Here is a 24,258-nt window from a genome sequence, read left to right as displayed (position 1 = left end):
GTAAATGAGAAAATAGATTATTTTTGGTAATTTGGCTGAACCAACCCTTACAGGTATGTGCTGTTTTAAATTAGGGGAGCGATGGAGCCTGTCTCTGTGGGGATGTGAGCCTTCATTATACCCCCTCCTGACAGCACGCCACTATCTGTTTTCTTCTACCTCGCTCAACAGTTTTCTTTAAGGCTCAGATCCTCGCCGGCCCCTCTAAAGTACAAAATGATAATTCCTCGGCGATCGATGCATATTTTGAATGCTAATTGTGAGGTATTGATCTATGTTCCATCTCTATGCACAGCTAAAGGTTTCATTAGTTTATCTATCCATTTTCCTTGTTATGGCTGAATTCTCCACTTCCTCTCCTTCACCCCACCCCCCGCCTAACCTCTGTCCTCCCCTCATCTGTTTACTCAGCCTTCTCCGTCCCCGCATATCCTCCCAAATTGCCCTTTTTCTCTCTCTTTCTCATCATCTCGCTCTTCCCTCTTCTTCCTCCTCTCCTCTCTTACCGCCCTGTAGCTCTCGTAGACATTGCTGTCTGTTTCGGATCCGGAGTCGATGAGGAGGGTGCGCTGGGCTGCCGCGTTGATCTTTTCTCGGCTCTCATACTTATTGGAGTTGCTGGCGGTTGACTGACTGGACCTGCGAGGAGAAATCACTTTAACTTTCCCGACTGCTATTAATCCCCATTACGCTAACACAGATGCAAAACACTCAACGCACATGTCAGCTTTTTCTTCATCATGTATCATCCAGTAGAGGATGGTGGTGCAAGTTTGATGACGCCAATATAAATGGATATTGACAGAGGATTTTTTTTTTTTTTAAGTCTTTCTGGCTGTTATAGTAGCTGGGTCAGCCAGTGGATCAGGTCTTAGATGTGCTTAGAGTGGATTGGATGTGTGTCTCTTTATTACTTCGACTGCAGGGCTTTAACTCACCCCTCCTCCTCGTTCTTCTTTCCGTCCAACACACTGCCTCCTCTACCCCCTGCAGGGGGAACAGGAACAGGAGGAAAGAGGCTAAGTGTTAGGAAATTAGAACTTGAAGAGGGGAGCATCATCTCATAAGCGCCGAAATTGATCGGAGCAATAACAGGGCCGGAGAGTGAGAGTGAATGAAAGACGCGAAAGCTGTGAAAATCTATGTTAAAAAAAAATAAATAAATAAAAAAAACAGAGGGCAGAGCGAGGTGAGGAATGAAAAATAAAAGATGGAGAGGGGAGAGCCTGACAGTTGGACTGAAGAACAAATAGAAAGAGACAGAAGGAGAGATTGGAGAAGGGCATAAAGCTAGCAAATGAGATAAAAGATATGGACGAGAGACGCAGAAGTGACAGCTGGATGGATGAATGTGGCAAGAGGTAGAGGCTTGGAGGATGAGCAGAAGAGTAGGAGGCAGGATAGACGGATAGAAAAGGAAGAGACGGGGAGATGAGAGGAGAGCGAGAGGCTGAGCTGACAGTTGCATCACAGTTTCGCAGTCGTCTCTTTTTGAGTTTTATTGAGGAATCGGGACGTTGTAATGACAGGAAGTGATGGAAGGAAAGACTTTTCACGAACACGGATGAAAAGATCATCACGGTTTACCTGTCTGGCCTCGCCTCTTCTTCCACCGCACTCCAAAGAAGCAGCCCAGTGAATTCAACAGCAGCACGACTCCAAGCACCACCGTGAACACGACCGTCAAATAGGCCGGCAGCCCACTGGTAACTAGTTCACAGCACATTAGAAACATTAGCTCAATGCATAACAATGAAAGTTAAAGAGGAAGTAAAATGGAAATGCGGAAAGATAAAAACTGACTGAGACAGACCCAGCCGCTCTCTCAATTGTCTTTATTGATTAAAGACCAGCAGAGGGGAAAAAGTATGGTTGGGTGCCATGACAACCGCTACTCTCGTAGAGCAAACATTAACAGCCTTGGAGGTGCATACATTAACATGATTTAGCCAAATGAAGCTAGCTGCTGTGCAAACAGCAATTTCCAGCTGCCCTTAAGAGCTTTTGCAGGGAGTTGTGATAAAAGACTCACTCTGTGAATTGGAGTAGTCATCTGTTCGGACTTCTAGTGGAGTAGAGAGACAGTTACAACAACGTACATGCCTCGCACAAAACTTGCATGCAATTGTAAACAAAATAAAATTACACATTTGTCATAGGTCATCAGATGGTTGTGCAGTGGAGTTCCCCTCAGTGTCAAGCAGGGGTTACTCCAAACTGACCCTTGGTGGTGATGGTCAGTACTGCATTGTTGTCAGCATAGCCACTCTCTCCCATTGCATTGAGGGCATTGACAGAGAAGTTGTAGGTGGTGGCAGGCTGCAGGCCGGTGACAGTGAAGGTTGTCGCTCTGGGAGGAAAGACGTCCATGTAGAGGAAACTGGCCAACTGATCCTCACGGTATCTGTTGACCAAAGGTAACAGTCAAGTACAGTTCATTGATTATGAAAGGGGGTCATTCTTAAATGCATCAAGAATTAATATCTGGTTGATATAAAGAGAAAGAAAGTTACACTACACTACTACTCTCAGCTGGACAGTGGGGGTAGTTGCAGGTTTGCTGTCTCTTCTATTTGTTACCATATACTGAAAAAAAAACCACCAACTATATAACAACATATTGATTTCTGCTAGATCTGGGTTTTTATTAAAATCAAATTGTATTCACTCAAAGATACCAAGCAAAAGGTCTACCCTGCAATAGTAAAGAAAGTGACAAAAAATGTCTGGATCCATCCCCCTCATCAGGACTAGCACCAACAGTTAAAGGTGCAATATGTAAATATTGGACATGTTTGTGTTTACACTGCTAGCAAGGGCACTTTGGGCTGATGCTAGCTTGTTAGCATGCCAACTTCAGCAAATATATCTCTGCAACACAATACATGGCATCAAAACTATCACTTCTTTGCACTTTGTTGATTGTTAAAATTTGAAATGTTTGCAACTAAAATTCTTACATATTGCATCCTCAATCCAAGGTAATCTGATCGGTTGTTTTCGTAGAGGGTGGTTAACGATTCGGCAGTGTGTCTTTTCCCACGAGCAACTAACAGCACACAGGTTGTGAGGGCGAACTTAGATCATATGAAGCACAATCCAAGAGGAGCCATTGCACCAGAAATGTGCGGCTAACTTTGAATAATGTGTTTGCATACTACACCTGATAAATTCTGCCCTTGAACCAAAATCTTACCTGATCCGAAATCTCTGCCGCAAACCGCCATTGAAGCCAGGGATCCACTCCAGAGTAACCGAGTTTTGGGTTGCGTCGACTTGCCGAAACGACGTGGGAGGATCTGGATGATCTGAGGGCAAAAGAAAAGGAGGAATGTGGAAAAATGCTCTCGAATTTGAGAGAGTACTGACAAAGAGCAGAACACCTTCACTCGACAGGTGGATATTTGAAAAGGCTTTAGGCGCTGAGAGATGGAGATAGTCAAGTGATTATATCTGCAGAAATAACACACAAGGCCCTGCTGGCCTATAGGATCCCGCCTCCCCTCCGGCCTCCCTCGCTGCTGTGGAGCGGTTATAAATAGACAAAATGAGTTTACTAAAAGTGAGTGCAGAGCGGATGCTCTTCTGTGTAGAAATAGAATGAGTTCAGGTATCTTCACATTTCCCATTAGTCACACAACTATGTGTTTGTAAACACAATTATTCTCATCAGGCGTGCACAGCAGAAGGGCCAGAAATAACTGTTTATATCAGAGATAAATGTTTGATTTGTTGGTGTTTGTTATTAGCTGCCTCACTCATCACATATTTTTTAAACGCTACACTATTTAATGTAAGGAAGATTAAATGATGAAGAATTGATGGTTAATGAAAACAAGTGAATGAAATGAAATCAGGAGGGAAAGATGATCGCTGCAGTCAAACTGTTCAGCCAGCTTCCTCCTGTCTTTCTTTGTTTTTTAACAGTTGATCTGGTCCTCATCAAAGTTTATTCCACCTGTATCCACACAGAACATCTTTTTGACAGCAGCAGCTTTGCATTTTCTTTCTTTCAGGGCATCACCCCTCATCTGCTCTATCTTAAGGTTGTGCTTTGTTGTATGAATGACCAGGAAACACGGGCAGGGCTCCGGCTGATCCCTCTCAAAACAAAGTGGCTGATTTGTCCAATTTAAGTCATGCAATGAAGGATGAAGCCTCTTGATTATTATCGATACTGTGGACAGAGATCAAAGGAGGCTAACCGGGGCCTTGGGTCTGACATGAGGCGCTGCTTCAGTCAGGGTAGGGAAGGGGAAAGTGGATTATTTTGCATTTTGAGCATGCATGGAAAAAAGAAGGGTGGTTTTGGGGGCAGCAGGAGAGATAGTCAAGGAGAGGAGGAGGAGGAGAGAGATAGTTGAGCAGCAACACAAGACGGGGATGCTCTGCTCGTCTCTACCTCCGGGCTGCGGCCCAGTTTGCAGAGTAAATAATTCCCACTATCAGCTCCACTCATAAGATTCCAGGGCGAAGGGGTCAGCCTTATTTGGATCTCGTCTCCTTCAGATCCAAAAAGCACCACGCTAAGGAGAAGGAAAAAAACTCCCTCTTCCTCTTGGGCTCTCAAATGATAAGGAAGCATATAAAATTTATTATCACTGCGTCAGATTAATTATGAATATTCACAGCTCTAAAAGAAAAAAAGCGACTGGGGAAAAAACAGGGCCAATATTGGATTGTATTTTATGGTTTTTATAGTAAACATTAAATGTGTCCAATGATGGCTGTGGGCCTTTGCTGAGAGCACGGCTGGGCTGATAGTGGCAGCCGGTGCGAGGATGTAGCGGGAGCTCGAAGGCAGAGAGGTCTAAGCACGCCGGGAGAGCAAAGCATATCGTTGCAGCATTATCTGAGGGAGAAGTGAAGTAGTGCTACGGGCTAAACGATAAGGTGGAGATAGAGCAACGGAATGAGTTCTTTAAAGGGCTGACACTCAGGAGCAACAACTCTCTCCAGTTTACACAATTCTGCATGTTCAACGGCCCTCCCACACTATTGTAATGGTGCTGGAAAAGGCTGATAAACCTCGGACAAAGCAGCGAAGACACAATTATTTTTGAGATGCTGCCAAATTAGAACCAAAGGAAAAAATGTGCGTGCTGCTGCCAAGTACGTGATATGCATAATCCCTACATGTTGTGTGCCCTAACCATTGACTTTGATCATTCGCCTTTTAAAGCCGCATTGAGTGATTTTAGACCACTAGGGGGCAGAAAGCCTCTAAAAGAACTGATAACAACACACATATACATATAATACTACAGGTTTATCTTGTTGCTTTTCGCAAATGATTACCAGTGCCAGTAAATATCCCGTATGCACTCCTTCTTGTGGCTCCGGTTTAGTCCGCTAAATCGGGGTCTTTTTTTCACTAGATGCTTGACTGTCTACATAATCCACTGCTTTAGCTAGGCTCGCTCACATTTCATGGTGGGCAGGTAGCGTACACAATGCTTGTTTGGTGGAAACAGCTGCCGGCGCTCTGTAGATGTTTGGAGAGTTTTTTGGTTAGAAGATTTAACTACATACTCCACAGGCAACCCTCTAAGACAGTGCAAAGTGCCGCCAAAAGCTCAGCATGACTATTTTATTACTTCGGTGTTACTCCCTCACAAGTGGACTCCAGAAATACTAGTCTGTTGAATATATTGTTGATTTGTTTATTAATCTACACATAAATCAACTGCGTATTGACATAATTAAAAGTGAAATGTAATGTCTTCAAACTGTCAGTCTTCATTCATATTTACTACATAAAAATGTAACATATGCAAATGTATTTCAGAGAATGATTGAAGGTGCGCTGTGTACTTAATGGGATAAATTCTTAATTAGATTATCGTGCCTTAACAAACTAAATAAACAGGGCTTCAAACAGTGTTCTGGGGATCTCCCCCCCATATAGAAAAGTGTGTTTATTCCATTTGGAAAGAAAATAATATTTTTTGTATTTTTACCTTTGGAATAACATAAATATGACCTTTCTGAGTTTCTGAAGTGACTTAACATAACTGCATGGTGCACCTCAGGTTTGCTTTTTTTCTTGGTTTTAGATTGGTAAATTATTATTTTTTTAAATCTTAAAGTCAGAGAAATGAGTCGTTAAAAACATCCCTATTTGTGAACCTTTCGCACAAAAGAGTCATTTGATGCAATTTGAAAAGAATCTTGATATGTTTTTTTTACATATTGTTGCAGCCCAAGGACAAACCACATACATCTGATTTTGGTGAATAGGGAACTAAACTGAAGAATTGTCCTTTATGAAATACGAAAACTCTCCTACATCTGAAGTCAACCGAACTGTTCAAAGACCCACTGGATTATCTGAAAAATGCATCGCTACAACCCGAAGACAGGGCTCATGAAAAGTTGACCTTTTGGACACATGGTTCGCGCGTCGGCCGAGGATGTTGTGGAGAGAACCTCAATTCACCCGGACACAGAAACCCCCCGCACACAGAAATCCACACACGTATACAGTACTTGTGCTGACGAGCTGGATGTCTAGCTTGTCTTCCCCGAGTGAGTTGCGAGCGGTGCAGCTGAACACGGCGTAGTCCAGAGCCGCGCTCACATTGACTACCCGGACTGTGCTGGTGTGGAAGGAGCCCTCCCTCACGGTCTGCTCCTCGTACCTGCAGCGTGCACGCACACAAACACACACACACACAGAAAGGGAGATAAATCCTGAGCAGGCAGACAGCAAGGATTGTGATGTCCTGCAGATTGCACTAAGTCACCCAATTTCACACATCAAAGAAGCATTAAACAGGTATTTGCATAGTGAAAGGCAGAGTATGAAATGCACTAAATCTGGATTTAGTGGTGAAATGGCAAGAAATGGAATATATTATATTGGGGTGAAAATGAATCTAATTGTAAGGATTCATCAATATGTAACCAAATGCTGACAGAAGCACTGAAGTTAATGGTGCAAAGAAAAAGAAGGATGCCTCCTCTCTGACCTGGGGTTTGCAAAGTCCATGCGAACACCATTTTTCTCCCAAGAGAAGTCGACGCGAGGAATGCCCTCTGCCTGACACACCACCTCGGCTGTGGTGGTGCCGTCCCCTCTGCTCGCCACCTTCTTCCATTGGGCTCCTTTCCGAAGCTCCGGTTGGACTACGCAAGACAAGATGAGCATGGAATGTTTAACCATGCAGACACCAGACGCAACTGACACTTACGTGATCCAACTAATACATCTTTATGTGTGTTTTGTAGACTAAATACTACAAACTCACATTGCACCACAAGCTCCACGCCCACAGTGGCGGCAGGTGCTATGCCATTATCGGCCGTGCACTGGTAAAGGCCAGCGTGAGCCCGAGTCACATCATGGATGGTCAGGAGGCCAGATTCGTCTTCCTGAGTCACCTCTCCCATCTCCACCTCCCCTTCTCCCTGTGGAAGACAGAGTGAGCGGGAATCAGCCGCAGACAGCACCGATCCCTCAACACACACACTCCCCTCCTCCCGGGCGAGGGGAGGGAGAGCAAGACAGGTACGGAGAGTCGAGCTGGAAGCCATCAGGGCTCGAGGTAGGGATGAGGAGGGCGTCAGGGGAACGAGCTCCGAGGACAGAGAAAGATAATGCCAAGGGTTGGAGAGCCACGGGGAAAGAGAAAAAAAAGGGAGGGGCTGCGCAGGTTGAAAGCGGGACACGCAGCACTGCCGGGGGGTGGGTTAGACCGGAGAAGGCATCAGTAGATACAGAGACCACGCCACATTGACGAATGTGCCCTTTAGTCACGCAGCAGTAATGAAAGCTATTTTTCTGGATTTGGGCTGAGTGTGGAGTAGGAAGAGGTGGGGTGGAAGGATAGTTAGAGCCAGTGAAATATGGTGCATCTGTGCATTTAGAAAGGCCGGTGATAAACGGTACAAAAGGATAAAATAATAGAAAGGAAGCCAGATACGGCTAATGTAATTCAGAGGATGGCTGTCTTTCTCTCTCCGCGTGCGAAGCTCTTACCACAAAGCTCCAGGAGAACATGCCGTCCGTAACAGGGTTGGCATCCGCCACACATATCAGGTCTGCTGTTCCCCCCAGCTCCACCACCACGGGGTCTTTCTCTGCCTTGACACTGGGAGCATCTGGGAGGAAGAGAGCGGGGACAAGGCCGAAGCAGGTGCAGAGGTTAACAGGCCAACATGGGACGAATCATTTGCCGAGCCATTTAACAGCAACGCCGCATCGCTATAATTACTCTTACACTCTTTGAAGTTGTTCATGACCCCGTTTTAATTGGCCCTCTGTGTTTCAGATGTAGCGCCATTAACCTCTCTATATGTTGGAGGATCGCAGATGCTTCTGCGCCCAAGCCGAGAAACAGCCATGTGACCCACAAGGCCCTCTGCCGAGAGCACATCTCCCCGCGACATACGGGCGATGACAGACTGACCACTTCCCCCCTCCCCTGTTTTCTCCCTTCTGCAGCGCTCTTCTTCTTCTTCTTCTCCTCCAACTTCACAAGCTTTTTATACTTCCCATGAGTGCCATGTACTCGCAACAATAAGACCATTAGTGCCTACTTGTCTAAACCTATGTTCACACTTGAAGAACAGTAGAGGGAAACACTAGAGAGACACGGACCTCTGGGTTGGTGGGATCCACCCGTGTTGGCCTGCTAACCAAGACCGACGTTGTTAAGTGGGCTACACCGCCACCCATAAAAGCTACTACAATCCCCCATACATAATGAAAATCTACAACTGTCAGGCCCAGTCAGATCAGGATGGCGGAATCCATTAGGCATGTACCATGGGCTTTGGCGAAACGGGCAGACCTACATTTTCAACACTTCCATTATTAAATCATCAGTATCGGGGCAGAGGGCCTAGAGCTCGAGGCTGGGCCCGGGGCAGCAGTGGAGGTGCACGGCCTTGCATGGAGGCCTAATTAATGAGGCATGTTTGCTGGACAGGAGCTGAAAGTCAATGCTGCTGTCCGGGGCATGTCATGGTGTGTGGATTCACTGACAGTTCTGATGCTTTACAGCTTCAAAAATGCTCTTTGTGGCTTATAAATACCAATCCAGTGCATATTGTGGAGGAGATTTCTGCTCATTCTCCACATCACAACCAAAAAGAGGGCTGCAACAGAGATAAATGATGTGGTTGATTCGTGACCCTCACCGCCCTCAGGTATACTTGCAAATATGACACAATAGAACCTGAAAAAGATTGATTAATTATGAATGGGTTGCAGGAAGGTAAAAAATAAAAAGGTTTCAATATTATCTCTCCCTTTGCTTCCCTTTCAGGATGTGAGGCTGCAGAAATCCCTTCTCATATTTCTTTAAGAAGCTTTTTATCAATGCTAGCACAATGGTTTATTTTCCAACATGTCCGATCTGTTCTAATAATGTTGTTGTTGGTGTTTTTATGTTATTGTTGGGTGATTTGCTCAATTTCATTTACACTTATTATTATCTACCTCGTTCAATGGTTCAACCATTTGAGGCACTTTTCTAATGTGTTTATGAAAACAGTCGTATGAATAAAAATCATTATCATTATTATTACTTTTACTCCTTTTTGTGTTTTGTCCATTTCCCCTCTGGTAGGTGCTCTGTGGTACTTCAATTAAACCCTTTTTAAACAGTTGTAAACATGCAAAAGAAATCCATTTTTCGTATATGTAGATCAAGTATATTGACATTCTGGGTGTTTTTCTTCATTATTTGTGTCAACTTAAAGGTGTTACAACAATATCTTTACCCTTAAGTAAACAGATTTATGTTTGAAAGTAGTTCATCCTCATATACATTAAAATGTATATTTAATAATGTTCTTGCTATCTATTATTGAATATATCAAATTATATATTCTCTATACAGTATATACACATATACCAAATTAATGTAGTTTTTCATTTACTGTTATATATATATTTTATCAAAATCCACATTGACTATGTTTTGTTATATACTGATCAAGTGAAATTACAACATATTTGCATATACTGTCACATATATATCGACTCCTTCCATATATTACATATGTATATCACACTATATATTACATTTTATTTATTGGATGAAGCCCATTTTTACATTATGCATCATAAGGAATTATAAACATACTTATAATGCAGTGTAATGCATCTATAGCTGTCGGTTACTATTTATGCAAGGATCATTCTCATAGTTGTAGTACATCACTATTAATCACTATTTGAATGCATCACAATTTGATAATAGGTTACTGTAAGTAGTAATTGGGTGTTATTGGCAGATTCAAAATGTTAAAAACCAGTTAAATAAGCTACATTACTCTTATTTTACAGTATTGTTGTATGTTACATTAGTGTTTATTATGCTTTATCAACACTAGCGTGATAATGTTGATATGATAATGACTTCTATTTGATTATGATAAGGACTATGAATATTAATGAGTTCTTATAACTACTATGATAGGTTGCTTAATGCACATTATAATGTAGTATAAGTATGATCATGTTGCCTTATAATGCATTTCAAACATGGGCTTCAAAGTATTTATCATATGCTTGTTTCGTGATCAAGCATTCTGTGAAAGGTAACATCTGTGAAAATAAAACAGTTGCCCATGTCCAACATGACCGCCACCCATGTCATCTTAAATATGTTCAAAGTGATCTACAGGTGTGAGTATTCAAAGTTTTACCTGTTTAAATTAATCTCGTTTTCATGTTAAGTAGAATCCCGTCTTCAACATAAAGCAGAAAAGCTCTTGATATGAGCACACCTGACAAATGTGCGTGGGCTCATCTGTCTGCTTGTCCATCCTCTGTGTGTGTGTGTTCTTACACTGAACGTCCAGCATGATAGAGGTCTGGTCGACACCCTCGTCATTTGTGCACTTGACTGTGTAAACGCCGGCATCTTTCCTTGTCACATTCCTGATCTCCAGTGAGTTGTCGTCTGGCCAGTGGTACCTCAGATCCCCCTCTTCAAAAAGGCATGAAACACACACACACACACACACACACACACACGCACATGCAAACCAATGGTAAATTAAGTATTCATTACACGCTCATCAACCGCATGTCCTCTGGCCACCGGTCTCTAAGTGACATCTAATCCTGCATTATTGATTGGCCTGGCTGGATTCCCACATCAAGCCAACAATGGGCCGCTTGAGAGACACCTTCTGTACCACAGCAATCAAAAAGTAGTAATAGCTGGCTTTCCACATTCGGGATGCAGTCATTTGGTGGCGGGGGCTGTGTATGATGGAGCTAAGAGAGTTAACAGAGAAAAGGGAGTGGGTGCAGCGGGGCCCCCCGATGACACCAGCCACGAGGAGAAGCCAGGTTTAGAAACGTTGTGTTGTATTCAGTGAGACAGCAATCCTCATTTAGGCTGCATACATTAGAGCCATAATGAGAATCACATTTGGCAGGGTCCCATGCTGGCTAACCTGCCATGTTTTATTCAGGCCCTGAATGGCAGAGCTGAGTGCTTACTTGCTGGCTCAGCTCAACTAGGACCTGGTTTATAGAGCCATCACACAGCCCCGGATCACCTTTGACCAGCTTCTCCCTGCGGTGCAGCCAAATGCAGGAGACCTCCTCTGGGTTAGCTGAGACCAGCAGTGGGATGGTTGCCATGTCATCCTCCAGCACCTGGACCTGCGATGGCTGCTCCGGACTGAACTCTGGTGGGTCTGACGCACACGAATACAGAAAAAAAATGAGCTGGAGTTAGACCAAAAAACACACAAGCAGAAGCATGAATACAAATTCATGCCCACCCACAAAACACGCTGAGCATGAAAGCGTTAAGAGACACTAATGAGAGTCAAACCGGTAGAAAGACGACATCCCACCAATAATACCAGATCTAACTTCACATACTTAGTTGACGGGGGAGTAAGGCAACGAGGGAGGGAGAGGGACAGGCATTAAAACGCAGAGTGACAGGACTGTTGTCCAACTGCAGCTCTGCGCAAACACACAGTGACATTCCTTCATGCTCATACACAGCACCAAGCTTTGAAGCAGTGGCTGGCTGCTGCCTGTGAAATGGCATCAAAGACAAACATGGCCATGCAGCAAAGCAAATGCACAATTAGGACATGCTGCCGCAGAGCTCAACAGACCCACAAATCACAACAAAGGTTTTTCCAGCAAACAAAAAAGAAAAAAAAAAAAACAACGCACACATACACATAGTGTTCGCTGACATTTTCTGTGCAAAAAAAAAAAGAGTAGCCCAGCAAAGCAGCTTACACCCGCACCATCATGGATCATCATTATGCATCGTTTAAATTTTATGCAAACCACATCTCTTGGTCACTCGCCAGGAAGCAAAAAGGAAACAAACCAAGAAACGATTCGCCCCCTCTACTTACAAAACACATTTAGTTTGAAGAATGTGTTGGCGCCCTCTGCTAGCACTGGACTGAAGGCCTGGCAAATGACCCTCTGGTTGTGATGCTGTGAAGTCAGGTTCAGGGACAGAGAGCTCTGCACCGACACGCCACCGAACTGAGCCGTCTTGGGTGGCTGCTCCGCTCCCTGGAACCTGGGACAGACCCCCCCCATCCACAGCAAACCCAGTCAACAGGGGAGTTGAAGTTCACAAGACAATCATGCATGGTGCCAAGTGTAACAGGACAAACCCGCCTCTCATCCGGATTCTGAATGAGCCGCATATTTTTTTTTGTCACGTTATCTGAGCCTGTCCAACCACTGACCTGAGCGCGCCCAAGCTCCAGGAGATGCTAGCCTTGGGGTTACTGCTTCCAGACTCGCACTCCAGAGTTAGTGTCTGTCCCCGACGTAGCTCCTTCTGTTTGGTTGTGATCGTGACACTTACAGCTGGAACTGGAGAATTATAGAGTGAGCAAAAAAAAAAAATAATAATAATAATAAGACAATGTCGAAAGTGCGCTATGAAGTTTACAATAACATTCAGGTAATAATACAAACTCAGATATAACTGTATAAACAAGCTGTTCTCAGAGGAAAATAAGGTCCCCAGAACCCTGTTTGAAGCTAGAAATGGTGGCAGGGTCCGCCATGTATAAACAACTTAAAGCCACTTATCCTTCTCGGGTTGTGAGATGGCCGGAGTTAATCCAAGCTAACACTGAGAGAGTGAAAGTCATATGCCCACATCGTCAAATACCATCCAAAATCAAGTACCAAACCGGATCTCTGGTGTCAGACCTGAGCCATTAACCCAAAGCGTTGGAATTTGTCGATCTTGAAACGAGACTCAACAGAGATGATTTGTTGTCTCAGCCGTCTGCGTTTATATGTCAGAGCTCCAGTCTAACTCACAGTAAACCGTGAGCTTGGTGTGGGCAGAGATGGTCTTCTTTGCCTCGTTTTTGGCCTCACAGCGGTAGGTGGCCATGTTGTCGCTCGCTGTCAGGACCAGGACCAGTTCTCGAGCCACACCCCGATCGAAGGACGTCTGCTTCAGAGCACTTGGCACGACCCTTCCGTTCTAAAACAGGAAGGAAGGATATTACAGGGAGAAGCACTCTAGACAGCTAGAACACACATACAGTGCACACACTCACCTTGAACCAGGTCAGAGTCCCTGTGGGATTCCCCCCAGTGGAGAAGCAGATGAGGCGGACCGTGGTCCCTGAGTGAAGGGGGACATCTTGAGGAGGAGCATCGAGCCATATCTTTTGAGGCGGGTCTGTTGGAAAAGAATGAACAAGAGTTTGAAATTTGGGAGATCCTATTTCCAGTATTTTACCTGATTTTTGCAGACTCACATTTAGCAAACCGTTTTCAAAGCTGTATTTAGAGACTTTGAAAAGAAGCTGAAGTCAATACCAGAGCCAAGGAATATCTTCAAATTGAAAATCTGCACAGAAAAAAAGTCCTCCAGCTGGGAGAATAGTCCCTCATTCTGCGTCAATGGTTTCATATGAAGAGCGATCGCGGCTTTTTTTTTTTTTGCATTTCTTGTCTTTCAGAGTCTAACTACCATTGACCTCTCGTGAACTAAGATGAAAATGTGTTTGGTAAAAAAAAATAAATAAATAAAAATGCTGCCAAATCTCACAGTTCACTCACAGTAGATGCTGATTTTTTCAACCTGCGTCTTTGAGAAGTGTGTGCCCTTGTTGAAAGCCTCACAGGTGAGTTCCAGCCCGTCCTCCTCCCGGGACACCCTGTGGGTCATGTTGGACATGGTTGTCATCCCACCATTGTCTCCCTGCAGACAGAAGGCACACATGGCATTTCAGTGGGATTGGGGGGGGGACAGGGACAGACAGACAGTCTTGGTCTTTGGCACTCTGAGTCTTTGGAAAAAGAGAAATCTGAGAGAAAAACAACCCACAATGGTTTGTGTTGGTGAATACAGATGGCAAATTAGCCGCTGTAATAACTGATGTTGTGCATGGTCCGTGATAAATAAGCATATTCATCTGACTCTCTCTGCTTTGCACGCTGTTATAAATTGAGCAAAGAGTCATTTTGCACCTGCCTGATAGCGGCCATGCCTATGCAGCACATCTGGTTATTAGAGCCATTATTGCGGTGATTACTGTAAAAGCCACAGTCAGAAAGACTAACAAAGACACTGGACAGGAGCGTCAGTCTTCATTAACCTCACACTGTTTCAGATGCATTAAAGCTCACACACGGCACACTGAGTGCCTTGTGTAAGATCAAATGGAAATGCTGCTGCCAGATGAATAAAGAGCTTGTTTAATAACGCTCATCTTCTGTGTCAGCTTTTATTCACTTTGATCTTATTAACATACACAAAAGAGGAGAGGCGCTGCAGAATACTCCTTTTGGAATCGGCTGCTGATTCATTTGCGAGGGCTTGCAGCGGGGCCTATTCAGACTCCGCTCATGGTCATACTGTTTTTCTTTCATCTGAGAGAGTTCGTGCGGGGTCACATTTTGCACTGGGGATTCTTTCAATTCAATGGGAGGCTTTTTTAAAAGTTTTTTTGTTGGTGTAGTAAAGGCAAGCTTGAGTGAAGGGCAAAGCTTTTGCACTCTGTTATGCTTTTTGCCCTGTGTTCACAAAAGAAAAAAAGAGAAACAAAAACATGCCCTTTTCCAGCATCCTCTTTACCGGCCAGCATGAACCCCGATTATAACTCATTGTGTGCGCCGTCCCTTGTTTCTTTTTGCCTTCTGCTCAGATACTGTAGATAGGTTTCGGCATTGTCTCACCTCTTCCACGGTCACAGCAGACGCGTTGAGCTCCTTGTAGCCCAGCCACCAGCGGATCTGGACGGGGGGATTACTGGAGGCGGCGTAGCAGCTCAGAATCAAGTCCTGCCCCTCGATGGCTGCGAGCTCACCCACCAGCTTCACCTCCGCGGGCTCAACTGACGTGCACGCACACACACACATACACACACACACACACACACACACACACACACACACACACACACACAAGCAAAGACATGTCAGATAAAAAAAAAAAAAAAAAAACATTGAGTAGCACATTCAACAGCTACCTATTCTGATCACAGAGGCAGTGCAGCTATTTTCGGATGTGAAACATTGAGCTGTATCAGGGGTGAGAGGGAAAATCACTTTGAGTGGCAACTTGTTTTCTCAGGAGGTTTTCAGTGTGGTTTCTAAAGTCTGCTTCGTTTTAACCTCGGGGGGAGACGGGGTACAATAGCTGCAGGCAAAGTGATGCAGCTGCATGAAGCCTTCAGGGGAATACAAAGGCTGGGGACTGAGCAGGCAGACACAAGGAAGGATGGGGTCACGTATGTAAATGTTATCCCACATGAGGCGGCGGGATGGGATGCATTTGAGTGCCGCACACACAAAGACGGTTGAAATTACGCAGGTGCCGCGAGGTAAAAGAGGCATATTCATATTACACCGGTGAGACGTATTCTGTGCCCTCCAGCCTCTGCCAGTGCCTGGAGCGTAGTCAGGCAGTCAGCGGCTCATTTTCAAAATCCCTGAATGGATGACTGGGAGGCATGGCACAAGGGCCTCGGTGAGGAAAGCACTGGAGTACCTTCAGCCCCCTTTACATAGCATGAGCAAGAGATTCCTGTTAATTCGGAGCATATTTACATAAAATAGGTGCATCAATCGTGCGGCATTTAAAGCTCTGACTTACATTGTCTGGCTCTGTAGTGGAAATCAGGCTATTGTTAGGCTCAACGCACCAGGGCTGCTGAATATTAATTCCGTATTTGTTTTATTGTTGCTGAAACAAACATTTTATATTCAGAGAGAAAAGTATAATCTATTAACCATGGGCGTCGACTGTCGCACAAAGTGTGCGCTTCACTGCCTGAGGACTGCGCATTGAAGCAATTCAGCTGAATTAGTGTGGCGGCAATGAAAGAGCACGCTCTGATACTAATCTGGAGGCAGTGGGAAATATGGGCCGCAGCCATAATAACCATTAGTTTCATTAATGATATTAGCATTAGAATTTATGCTGGGACAGCAAAAGAATTGGTTTTTGGAGGTAAGACTCTTATTATATTCCTCTGCCTCATGTCCATATCCTTAATAATCCATCGCTTCGAGTTCTGCCAGGGCTTTGTGTGTGTAAATGTGTGTGTGTGTGTGTGTGTGTGTGTGTGTGTGTGTGTGTGTGTTTCAGTGCCGTGCACGACATTATGCATTATGTTCACTCACAGAGCACAGTGATTTTGCGGCTCACAGACAGAGGGGATCGGGACACCAGATTGACGCTCTCGCAGCACAGCACTGCCTGGTTGTCCTCCGGGGTGATCTTCAGGCGGAGGGCGCTGCTGGACTTCTGCGCCTCGATGTCCTCCTCCCAAATCGTGGACAGAACCTCCCCATTCTGGCATGCAGACGCACACATGGAAAAAGAAACATGCCTGTGAGTGTTGCAAGGCCCCCATATGGGGAGGCACAGAAGCGACTAACAATGGGACGCTTCCACTGCAAGTTCTTCAGCTAAAATAGCTCACTTCGTCGGTGTGACAGCATGCGACAAAGCCTCCTCAACAGATGGTGCAGAAGATTTACCTTGGTCCAGTGGAGAGTGGCTAGGGGGTTTCCACCATGAGACACGCACTCCAACACAAGCACTCTCCCCGCTTTGACTTCCTCTCTCTCCAGACCCACAATAACTGGAGGCTGAGGTGGGACTGCCGGGAAACGAGAGACAAAAAAAAAAAAAAATGGACTTGACAAATGGGAATAGATAGCAAAGAGGAGGATAGAAACCTAAAGAGAAAAAGGTGAGATGAGAGGAGAAGGGATGTAGTCACTCAGGGGAACGGCAGGATGGAGTGACCATCAATGGGACAACATAAAAAAAAGAAAAAGAAACTGCGCCTGCGATGAGAACGCTCTCTGCAATTGAGTGGGGAGCATGCCTATTTGTAGCGACAAGGCCAATAAATTGGGCACATTGAACATGACTGTGGGATAAGAGGTCCAGATCTGATGAAAGCATTAAGTATTAAGCGAGCAGTGAGCTGGATCCAGTCCATAAAGCAAAATAACAGATGTTCAAACAGTAATAAGGCAACGTGAAATATGAATAAATTACAGCCTCCTTGAATAAAATATACGCAGTAAATAGGGGAGGACGGGCCTTTGTTATTGCAGCAATCAGTCTCAGAGAGCCGTCTGCAAACCCTGGGCCGGTGTGACAAATTGCCACCTTGCTAACAATCTGCCCGGCTGAAAATGGCCACCGCGCAGGCTTTGATGGGCTGGCATGCTGAGTAAGACTGCAGCGGTGGTCACAAGTTCTGCAACATTAGCACTTAGTGCAGAGCCCGGCGTTGTTTAATGCCAGGCAGAGAGGGGGGATGGGGAGGAAAGGAGGGAGTGCACACGGTTATTTGGTGATTGTTAAAACAAGCCCTCTAACGTGGAGGAGCATAGAGAGAGACAACATTAAGGTGTCTAGTCAGCCCGTGGATAATACGGCAGCCGAAAGTGGAGGCTGCAGAAGGTGTCAGCAAGCCACGCTCCACTTTAATCAACAGCATGATTTAGGCCCCGGAGACGCGGGTGGGTAGACTCTCAGGCCTAAACAATCAATTACTTCAGCTGATCAACAGAGTAGAAAATACTAAACCTACTGTAGTGAACAGTAGCTGCGGTGTCACACTGTTTGTGGATTCAGCGGCAACGGCTTTCATTGTTACCTCGCCAAATAAGGGGGAAATAAACGAAACAAAGAGGCATGGAAAGCATGTGTGTCAGCTCACCTTTGTGTGCCGCTTTATTATATAATGTCACAAGGTCTGTCATGTTAACATGAAAGAAAGAAGGCAACAGCAAGCGCCTCCTCTCCTGCCTCAGTGGAGTCTAAATTTAATTTGAGCTGATGAGCACAAAAGTTGCAGGGTTAGTTTTGCAGGATTCATCATTATTAGCGGCGGTAGCCTTAGCTTGGCATATTAGTTATTATAATACTGTTAAAAAATTCAGAACTCGAAGCCTCGCTGATGTAATCCATCTCAGTTGGTAAAATAATTGGGTTATGTGTTTTGGCTAACATTGGGGAAATGAGACTGAGGGTGTTAAAAAAGGTTACGATCGCTGAATAAAACAAATGGCAACTCAACTAATTCAGAATTAATTGCAGTGTTGGTGCGATGAATCTACACTGCGGACACTCACAGTAAGAAAGCAGCCTGGGCCTCCTGTTTTGGTCTTATCAATCTCAGTCCACCAGGGGAAAGCTTTGGGAACTGGAGGCAGCCACACTCATGTTGTCTTCAAGTAGGTGTGAGTTTGCCTTCAGGTTTAATGTCTCTCCTCGGACCACTAACGCAGACTGAGTGCACAAGTCCGGATACCCTAGGGCTTCCCCGAGGTTGGGATCCTGTGCGGCTGAGTGTGTTTGTGTGCCAGCGTGTTTTTGTTAAACAGAGGGGGTGTTGACTGTCACTTTACTGACACGTCGAGACACTCACAGTACACGCTCATGGTCGCTGTGGTCTCCACAGGCCGGAAAGGGGCGGGGTTGTTGGCGTGACATGCCAGCTGCCTCCCGTTGTCAGAGCTCAAAGCAGTGACCCTTTGAGAGGGAACAGAAAGGGAAGAAGAAGAGAGAGGGGTAAAAGACAGTTCATACAGAATCATACAAAGTGCTAAAGCTCAAAATGTCATAACATGACAATGTCTGTCCACCAGTGGAACAGTTATTGTGCAATATGTAAGGATTTTAGTCAGTTAGCATGCTAACCAGCTGGCCAGGGGCCTGAAACCTTTTTCCCCCAGCGATCCAAACGTCCTGTGCAAGCTGTGTGAACACCAACACTCCCCCGGTTGTCTGACTAGCTGCACTGCTAACTGGGCTAACACGATAACAGTAGCTTCGGTCACAGATGTTTAAACTGAATACAGTTAGCAGCAGTTAGGCATTACTCTGGTGATGTGCTGCCCCTATTTGAGTGGAGTCTGAAGTCAAGGTGGCCAATTCTTACGTATTGTGCCTTAAGTCCTACTTTAGTAAAGTAAATGATTGCGTTTTTGAGTTTTGTAAAATATTGAATAACAACCAGTTATTTAAACTACCTGAGGAGTTAAGAGTTCCTTCACAAAACTGCCAAAGGCCAATAACTGCTTACAATAGGGACAGAGCCTTCTGTTAAAGCCAATGCAAAAAGAAGCGTCTTAAACCTGCATTCCCTCTAACGACCAGCAGGGTGCAAACCCCACTGTTTTCAAAAAGAAGTCTGATTGAACTGTTTCTTTATGAGTTTATAGTCTCAATTGCTTGTTTCAAAGCTTCTTCCACACAGCACGATCATTTTGTTCCATTTAGAGCAAAATCAACAATAAAGCAGGGTATGCTTTAGGGGGCAGCAACCTTTGGAATGACAAATTGCTACCATGGCGTGTCCTCACATTCTCAGTGATATACAATCTGTATCCTCCCCAGCTCCGACCTCTTGTCCAAATATTGCCACTTTTGTGTACGAAAAACTATGACAGCGACGGCTGCAATGCCAGACTCAAGACTTCAAAATTGAAGACAAACATAACGGATGACACCACAGTTAGGGTTTACAATTACTAATAACTCACAGACATCTGAAGTAGGACGAGGAGCCGCAACTAGACTCACATTTCCCCAGGAAGTTGTGATCCCCGGATTTAATCTTAGACCATGTGTGGTATGTCAATATCCTATCTTGGGAATTTCTCCGTTAATTTTCTCAATTCATACGTAAAAGAATTTAGATACTTGGAGTCAAACGTGCAATTTTTTTTCTGTTAAATATAGCGGAGTCGAGGTTTAATCTAGCAAAAAATGAAATGACTCAAGTAAAGTACAAGGCTCTTACATTTGTCCTTAACTAGTGTACTGGAAGGAAAGTCCCTTAGTCACTCTTGACACCTGCCCGAGCCACGTGACTGTAAAATTCCAAATTGCACTCTGTGATGTATATTGAACGAGCCACTTGTCCCTGCACTGCAGTGCATTTATTCTGAGCCTAGTTTGCTCTTTCAGTGTACGTCTTCGATATCAAATTACAGTACAATGTCAAGCGTAACAATCACACATGGCCCACTGCTGTGTACGCTCAGTGTGAATATGAGGAAGGAGCATCAATATTGCTTAAGGCCTTGGCTGTTCCGCAATAGAGCTGAACAACGTTGCAGCTCCTCAGTACCAATGTTATCTCGGGATATGACAAGAGGTTATTATCTCTGACACAGAGGAGACAAGCAGGATTAAAGCAAACTATGGCCCTGTTTAATGTATAGGCACCTGGCGAAGCGGCGAGGATCGGATCTGTCTCGCTGCCGGAATGTAATTTTGTGCATTTGACAGAAGCTAATTCAATCGCACAGTGCCAAGTAACAGTTCGCTGTGTGCAGAAATTCATTGTACTCGCTAAGACAGAAGGGGGAAAATAAGAAGCCGGGTGAAAACAAGGGAAACAAGAAACAAAGACAGGCTCGGAGAGATTGAGCAGGCTGGTGAGGAGAATGAGTCTGGCAGGCAGGGGAACACATACGTTACTTCAGCACGCGTGTTCAGGAGCTTATCCTTTGAGCCAGACGTGGTGAAAGACTCTGCACCTGTCAGCTCGACTCCATCTGAAAGACACAATAGGGGGAGGGAAGGCACACAAGACGGGAGAAATGCAATGTGTGTAAACTTGTTCACGTGAGACGTAAAACATCGGCGTTATGGAATGGTAAATACCGGGATAATATGTTAGGGGTGGAGCATCTGTGTTTCTAAACCTGTCTTTGAAATTAAATCAAATCAGTGCTATCTTACAATAAGTAAACAACAACATTAGATTGTGCCAAACACAATAGAGATGTATAATTCAAAAAGAAAGACAACTAGTAGCAACATGTATCTCAGACCTGCTGTACAATGATGTGGACAAATGTGCACCAAGAGAAACCGATTGTACATCTCTCCCCCTCTGTCTGAGCAATATACAGTATAATAGGTGTGACGGGGGAGCAACAAGCAAAAAGAGAAAATGAGAAAAACTGCAGTTGTCCCTGTAAACAACTGGGAACTTGTCATACGCTCACTGTACATGTAATTGTAAAGTCGGTGGAAATTGGAAATTCAAATGTTCAGGCTATTTCCTCCCACACAGAGTCTGCTCCTTTCAACTCTGCTGTTCGAAGAAGTCTTTACTGAACTTGAATGTTACCATCTGCAGCGTCTCTTATGTTTATGCATTCAGCATGCGACCTGTGGAGATCCGAGAATATAAAACAACGGAAAAGGCTGCTGCCCCTCGGTTCTCGCCCGTCTGGCTGACCATCTCTGTCACACTTGGTGCAGTTGAACGGGTGACTCACCTTTAAAAAGTGTGATTTCCGCCACAGGCTTTGCATCAGGGGCGACGCAGGAGACGGTGTATTTCTTCCCCGCCACCCAAGGTGTTGCCATGTCCACCTCGAAGTATGGCTTGGAAGGAGGGACTGAACGAGAGGAACAACAGCTCATGGTTCATATTTATGGTACAATGGTAGATGGACTGTATTTATATAGTGCTTTTCTAGACTTTGCATCCCCTCACAGTGCTTTAGTCAGCATTCCCCCATTCTCTCACACATTCGCCATCTGCTTATCGGATAACAAATTCATATGCATGCACACAATGGTAGAAGAGCTACTGGGAGCAAACTGGGGACCAGTATTCTGCCTAAAGACACTTCGGCATGTAGACTACAGGGGCTGGGGACCGCTCTAGCTCCTGAGGCCACAGCCAAGGTTGAGTCAGATTGTTTTGAAATTAATACAAATGACATAGCTTTTTGTAATTAGTAACATAATCAGGCTCTGGGAGCAACGGACCATCAAACCAAATACACAATATGTATGTATTCTTACAGAACAAAGAGTCATCTTATTGATATTTCTTTTCTCTATTCTGCATTTGCATATGTGTGATTATGGGGTAATCCAAAAGTAATGGAATGCACACATAATTTGTGATACTCGGATTACTGACTATTGGAATATGTTTTTAAGATAACCCTCCCAACCCTGAGCATTATCCATTCGGTTACAAAAAAGAAGCAATCTAGTCAGAAAACTTTTGGATGACTTCTGAACTGGAAACTAGCTACACAGCTAACTGAACTAACTAGCTAACATCAGCTACAGTTAGCTGCAGTTACTGGTTAGAGTACTCAGAAACAGTACTGGCACAATCTACGGGTGAACTGTGTGTATTCTTCAACATGTAAGATGCTACTATACTATATTAACTACGATCTAATTAGGCATTTTTTCAAATGTTATCTGGTCTGATTACAGTTACTTTTTGTAATCTTCTTACATAACCCTGATTACATGTAATACATTGTGACCCAACTCTGTTTATCTCCCAACTCTAATATCCATCACAGCAATTTTGGGTTATTGGAAGCAGGCGCTATCGCAGATGGATATTAGCTTATGCAATGATATGATAATAAGGGCTGGTAACATTTGGGAGTGACTGGAATGTCACGCTGTCAGCTTTTGAGTGATTTACTACAGCAAGGTTTGATGTTCAGTTGAGTTAGAATACAAATTGTCTACACGAGGAGAATCAAGAGATGAAATAGTGATGAAACCGATCCAGCACTAATCTATCATAGCAAACACCAAACACTTCTCTTCTCAGATCAGCCCCAAGCTAAATATGTGCTTTCTGGACTGATCAAAGCAGGCTTCACTTCTCCACTGTTCTACTCTACAATCCTTTTATCTGACCATAAATAGGAAATTCCAGGAAAGGAAAAAAAACAAACAAAACAAAACAAAAAACAGCTTTTAACACAAGGGACCGAAAATTGTTTGGCAGGAAATTGAGTAAATCTGTCACCAACTAATCATCAAAGAGACTGCTGCAGATCTGTGAGCCGTTCTTAAGCTAGACTATCAGTTAAATCATGCGCGCGCCACAGAAACCTGAACGCTCATTGTGCCAGCTTTAAGAGAGTAGATGAGCCCATAGAATTAGAATCCGTGTTTAAGGTTGTTTTTCTTTCATCACAGATCAAGTGCAAAAGGCTGCCTGAGTTCAGAAACCGAACGGGAAGTCTGCAAGTACAGGAGTGATACATGTGTGAGGGAGACATGAAAGCCTCTGGAGGAGACGTAAAGAGACACGGTAAGAATGAAAAGTGAGTGTGCGGCGGGCTGCGGGGGCAGGTAGTTGGCTGCTGTTTGAATATCTGAGATAAACCCACAGCTAATGTGTGGGTTAAAAAAAAAAACCCAAAATAAAAACAGGTGGACCTCAAGCAGCCACGCAAGCCAGCCCATTCAGCTCCTCTCCATCTCCTTTGGCACATTACAATCTGCGCCTAGCCACTAGGAGGAGCTGTTGCTGTGTGCAGAGTCGCCCAGTGGCTCCAGTCTGCTATTGAGACAGATGAGATGTGGCTGCAGCTTCAAACTGATTTAAAAGAAGCAATTGAATCTGTGTGGACTGTGATGGGTTACCCAGAGCACTGCAGAGGCGCGCACTGCAATAATGAGATGCATTTGTTTGTTTTTTCCCCCCCTCTTCCCCGAGAAGATGACTGGGCCATGCATCTATTGACAGCCCCTGCACTCTCCATCTACTCAGGCCCGCACGATTCACATAGGCGCGCCACTTGTTGTGCTCGAGGAGAGGCTGGCAGCCTAACAAATCCTAAAATAAGAATAATGATATGTTCGCAAATGAGGCAGGCAGGTATCTAATTTTTCCCCCTCGCCTGTTCCTCTTATCTCTCGTTCACTCCATCATCCCTCTCCAGCAGCCCGGGCCCCTCTCCCACCCCCCTGTTTTCCCCACACTATCCTTCTTGACCACTGCAGTTAAACTGCAGAA

At 44.6% G+C, this 24,258-nt stretch overlaps 1 protein-coding gene across 1 annotated transcript in view; it reads right to left on the bottom strand.

The window, feature by feature from the left end:
- Positions 1–24,258, bottom strand: part of nphs1 (NPHS1 adhesion molecule, nephrin) — a 46,810-nt gene that overhangs the window by 3,114 nt on the left and 19,438 nt on the right. The window contains exons 5-27 of the mRNA XM_030392804.1: positions 21,746–21,868; positions 20,932–21,013; positions 18,877–18,980; positions 16,967–17,088; positions 16,607–16,778; positions 15,158–15,315; positions 14,039–14,180; positions 13,531–13,655; positions 13,286–13,454; positions 12,697–12,826; positions 12,352–12,524; positions 11,524–11,664; positions 10,803–10,943; positions 7,982–8,103; positions 7,251–7,410; positions 6,972–7,128; positions 6,490–6,641; positions 3,197–3,308; positions 2,223–2,404; positions 2,033–2,065; positions 1,588–1,710; positions 939–987; positions 507–639 (exon numbers count right to left, since the gene is read on the bottom strand). Coding sequence (XP_030248664.1) covers positions 507–639; positions 939–987; positions 1,588–1,710; positions 2,033–2,065; positions 2,223–2,404; positions 3,197–3,308; positions 6,490–6,641; positions 6,972–7,128; positions 7,251–7,410; positions 7,982–8,103; positions 10,803–10,943; positions 11,524–11,664; positions 12,352–12,524; positions 12,697–12,826; positions 13,286–13,454; positions 13,531–13,655; positions 14,039–14,180; positions 15,158–15,315; positions 16,607–16,778; positions 16,967–17,088; positions 18,877–18,980; positions 20,932–21,013; positions 21,746–21,868 — 3,005 coding nt within the window. The remainder of the gene's footprint in view (positions 1–506; positions 640–938; positions 988–1,587; positions 1,711–2,032; positions 2,066–2,222; positions 2,405–3,196; positions 3,309–6,489; positions 6,642–6,971; positions 7,129–7,250; positions 7,411–7,981; positions 8,104–10,802; positions 10,944–11,523; positions 11,665–12,351; positions 12,525–12,696; positions 12,827–13,285; positions 13,455–13,530; positions 13,656–14,038; positions 14,181–15,157; positions 15,316–16,606; positions 16,779–16,966; positions 17,089–18,876; positions 18,981–20,931; positions 21,014–21,745; positions 21,869–24,258) is intronic.

This window comes from Sparus aurata, chromosome 17 (assembly GCF_900880675.1).
Source record: "Sparus aurata chromosome 17, fSpaAur1.1, whole genome shotgun sequence".
Taxonomy (NCBI): domain Eukaryota; kingdom Metazoa; phylum Chordata; class Actinopteri; order Spariformes; family Sparidae; genus Sparus; species Sparus aurata.
This window is presented reverse-complemented; position numbering and strand designations above follow the sequence as displayed.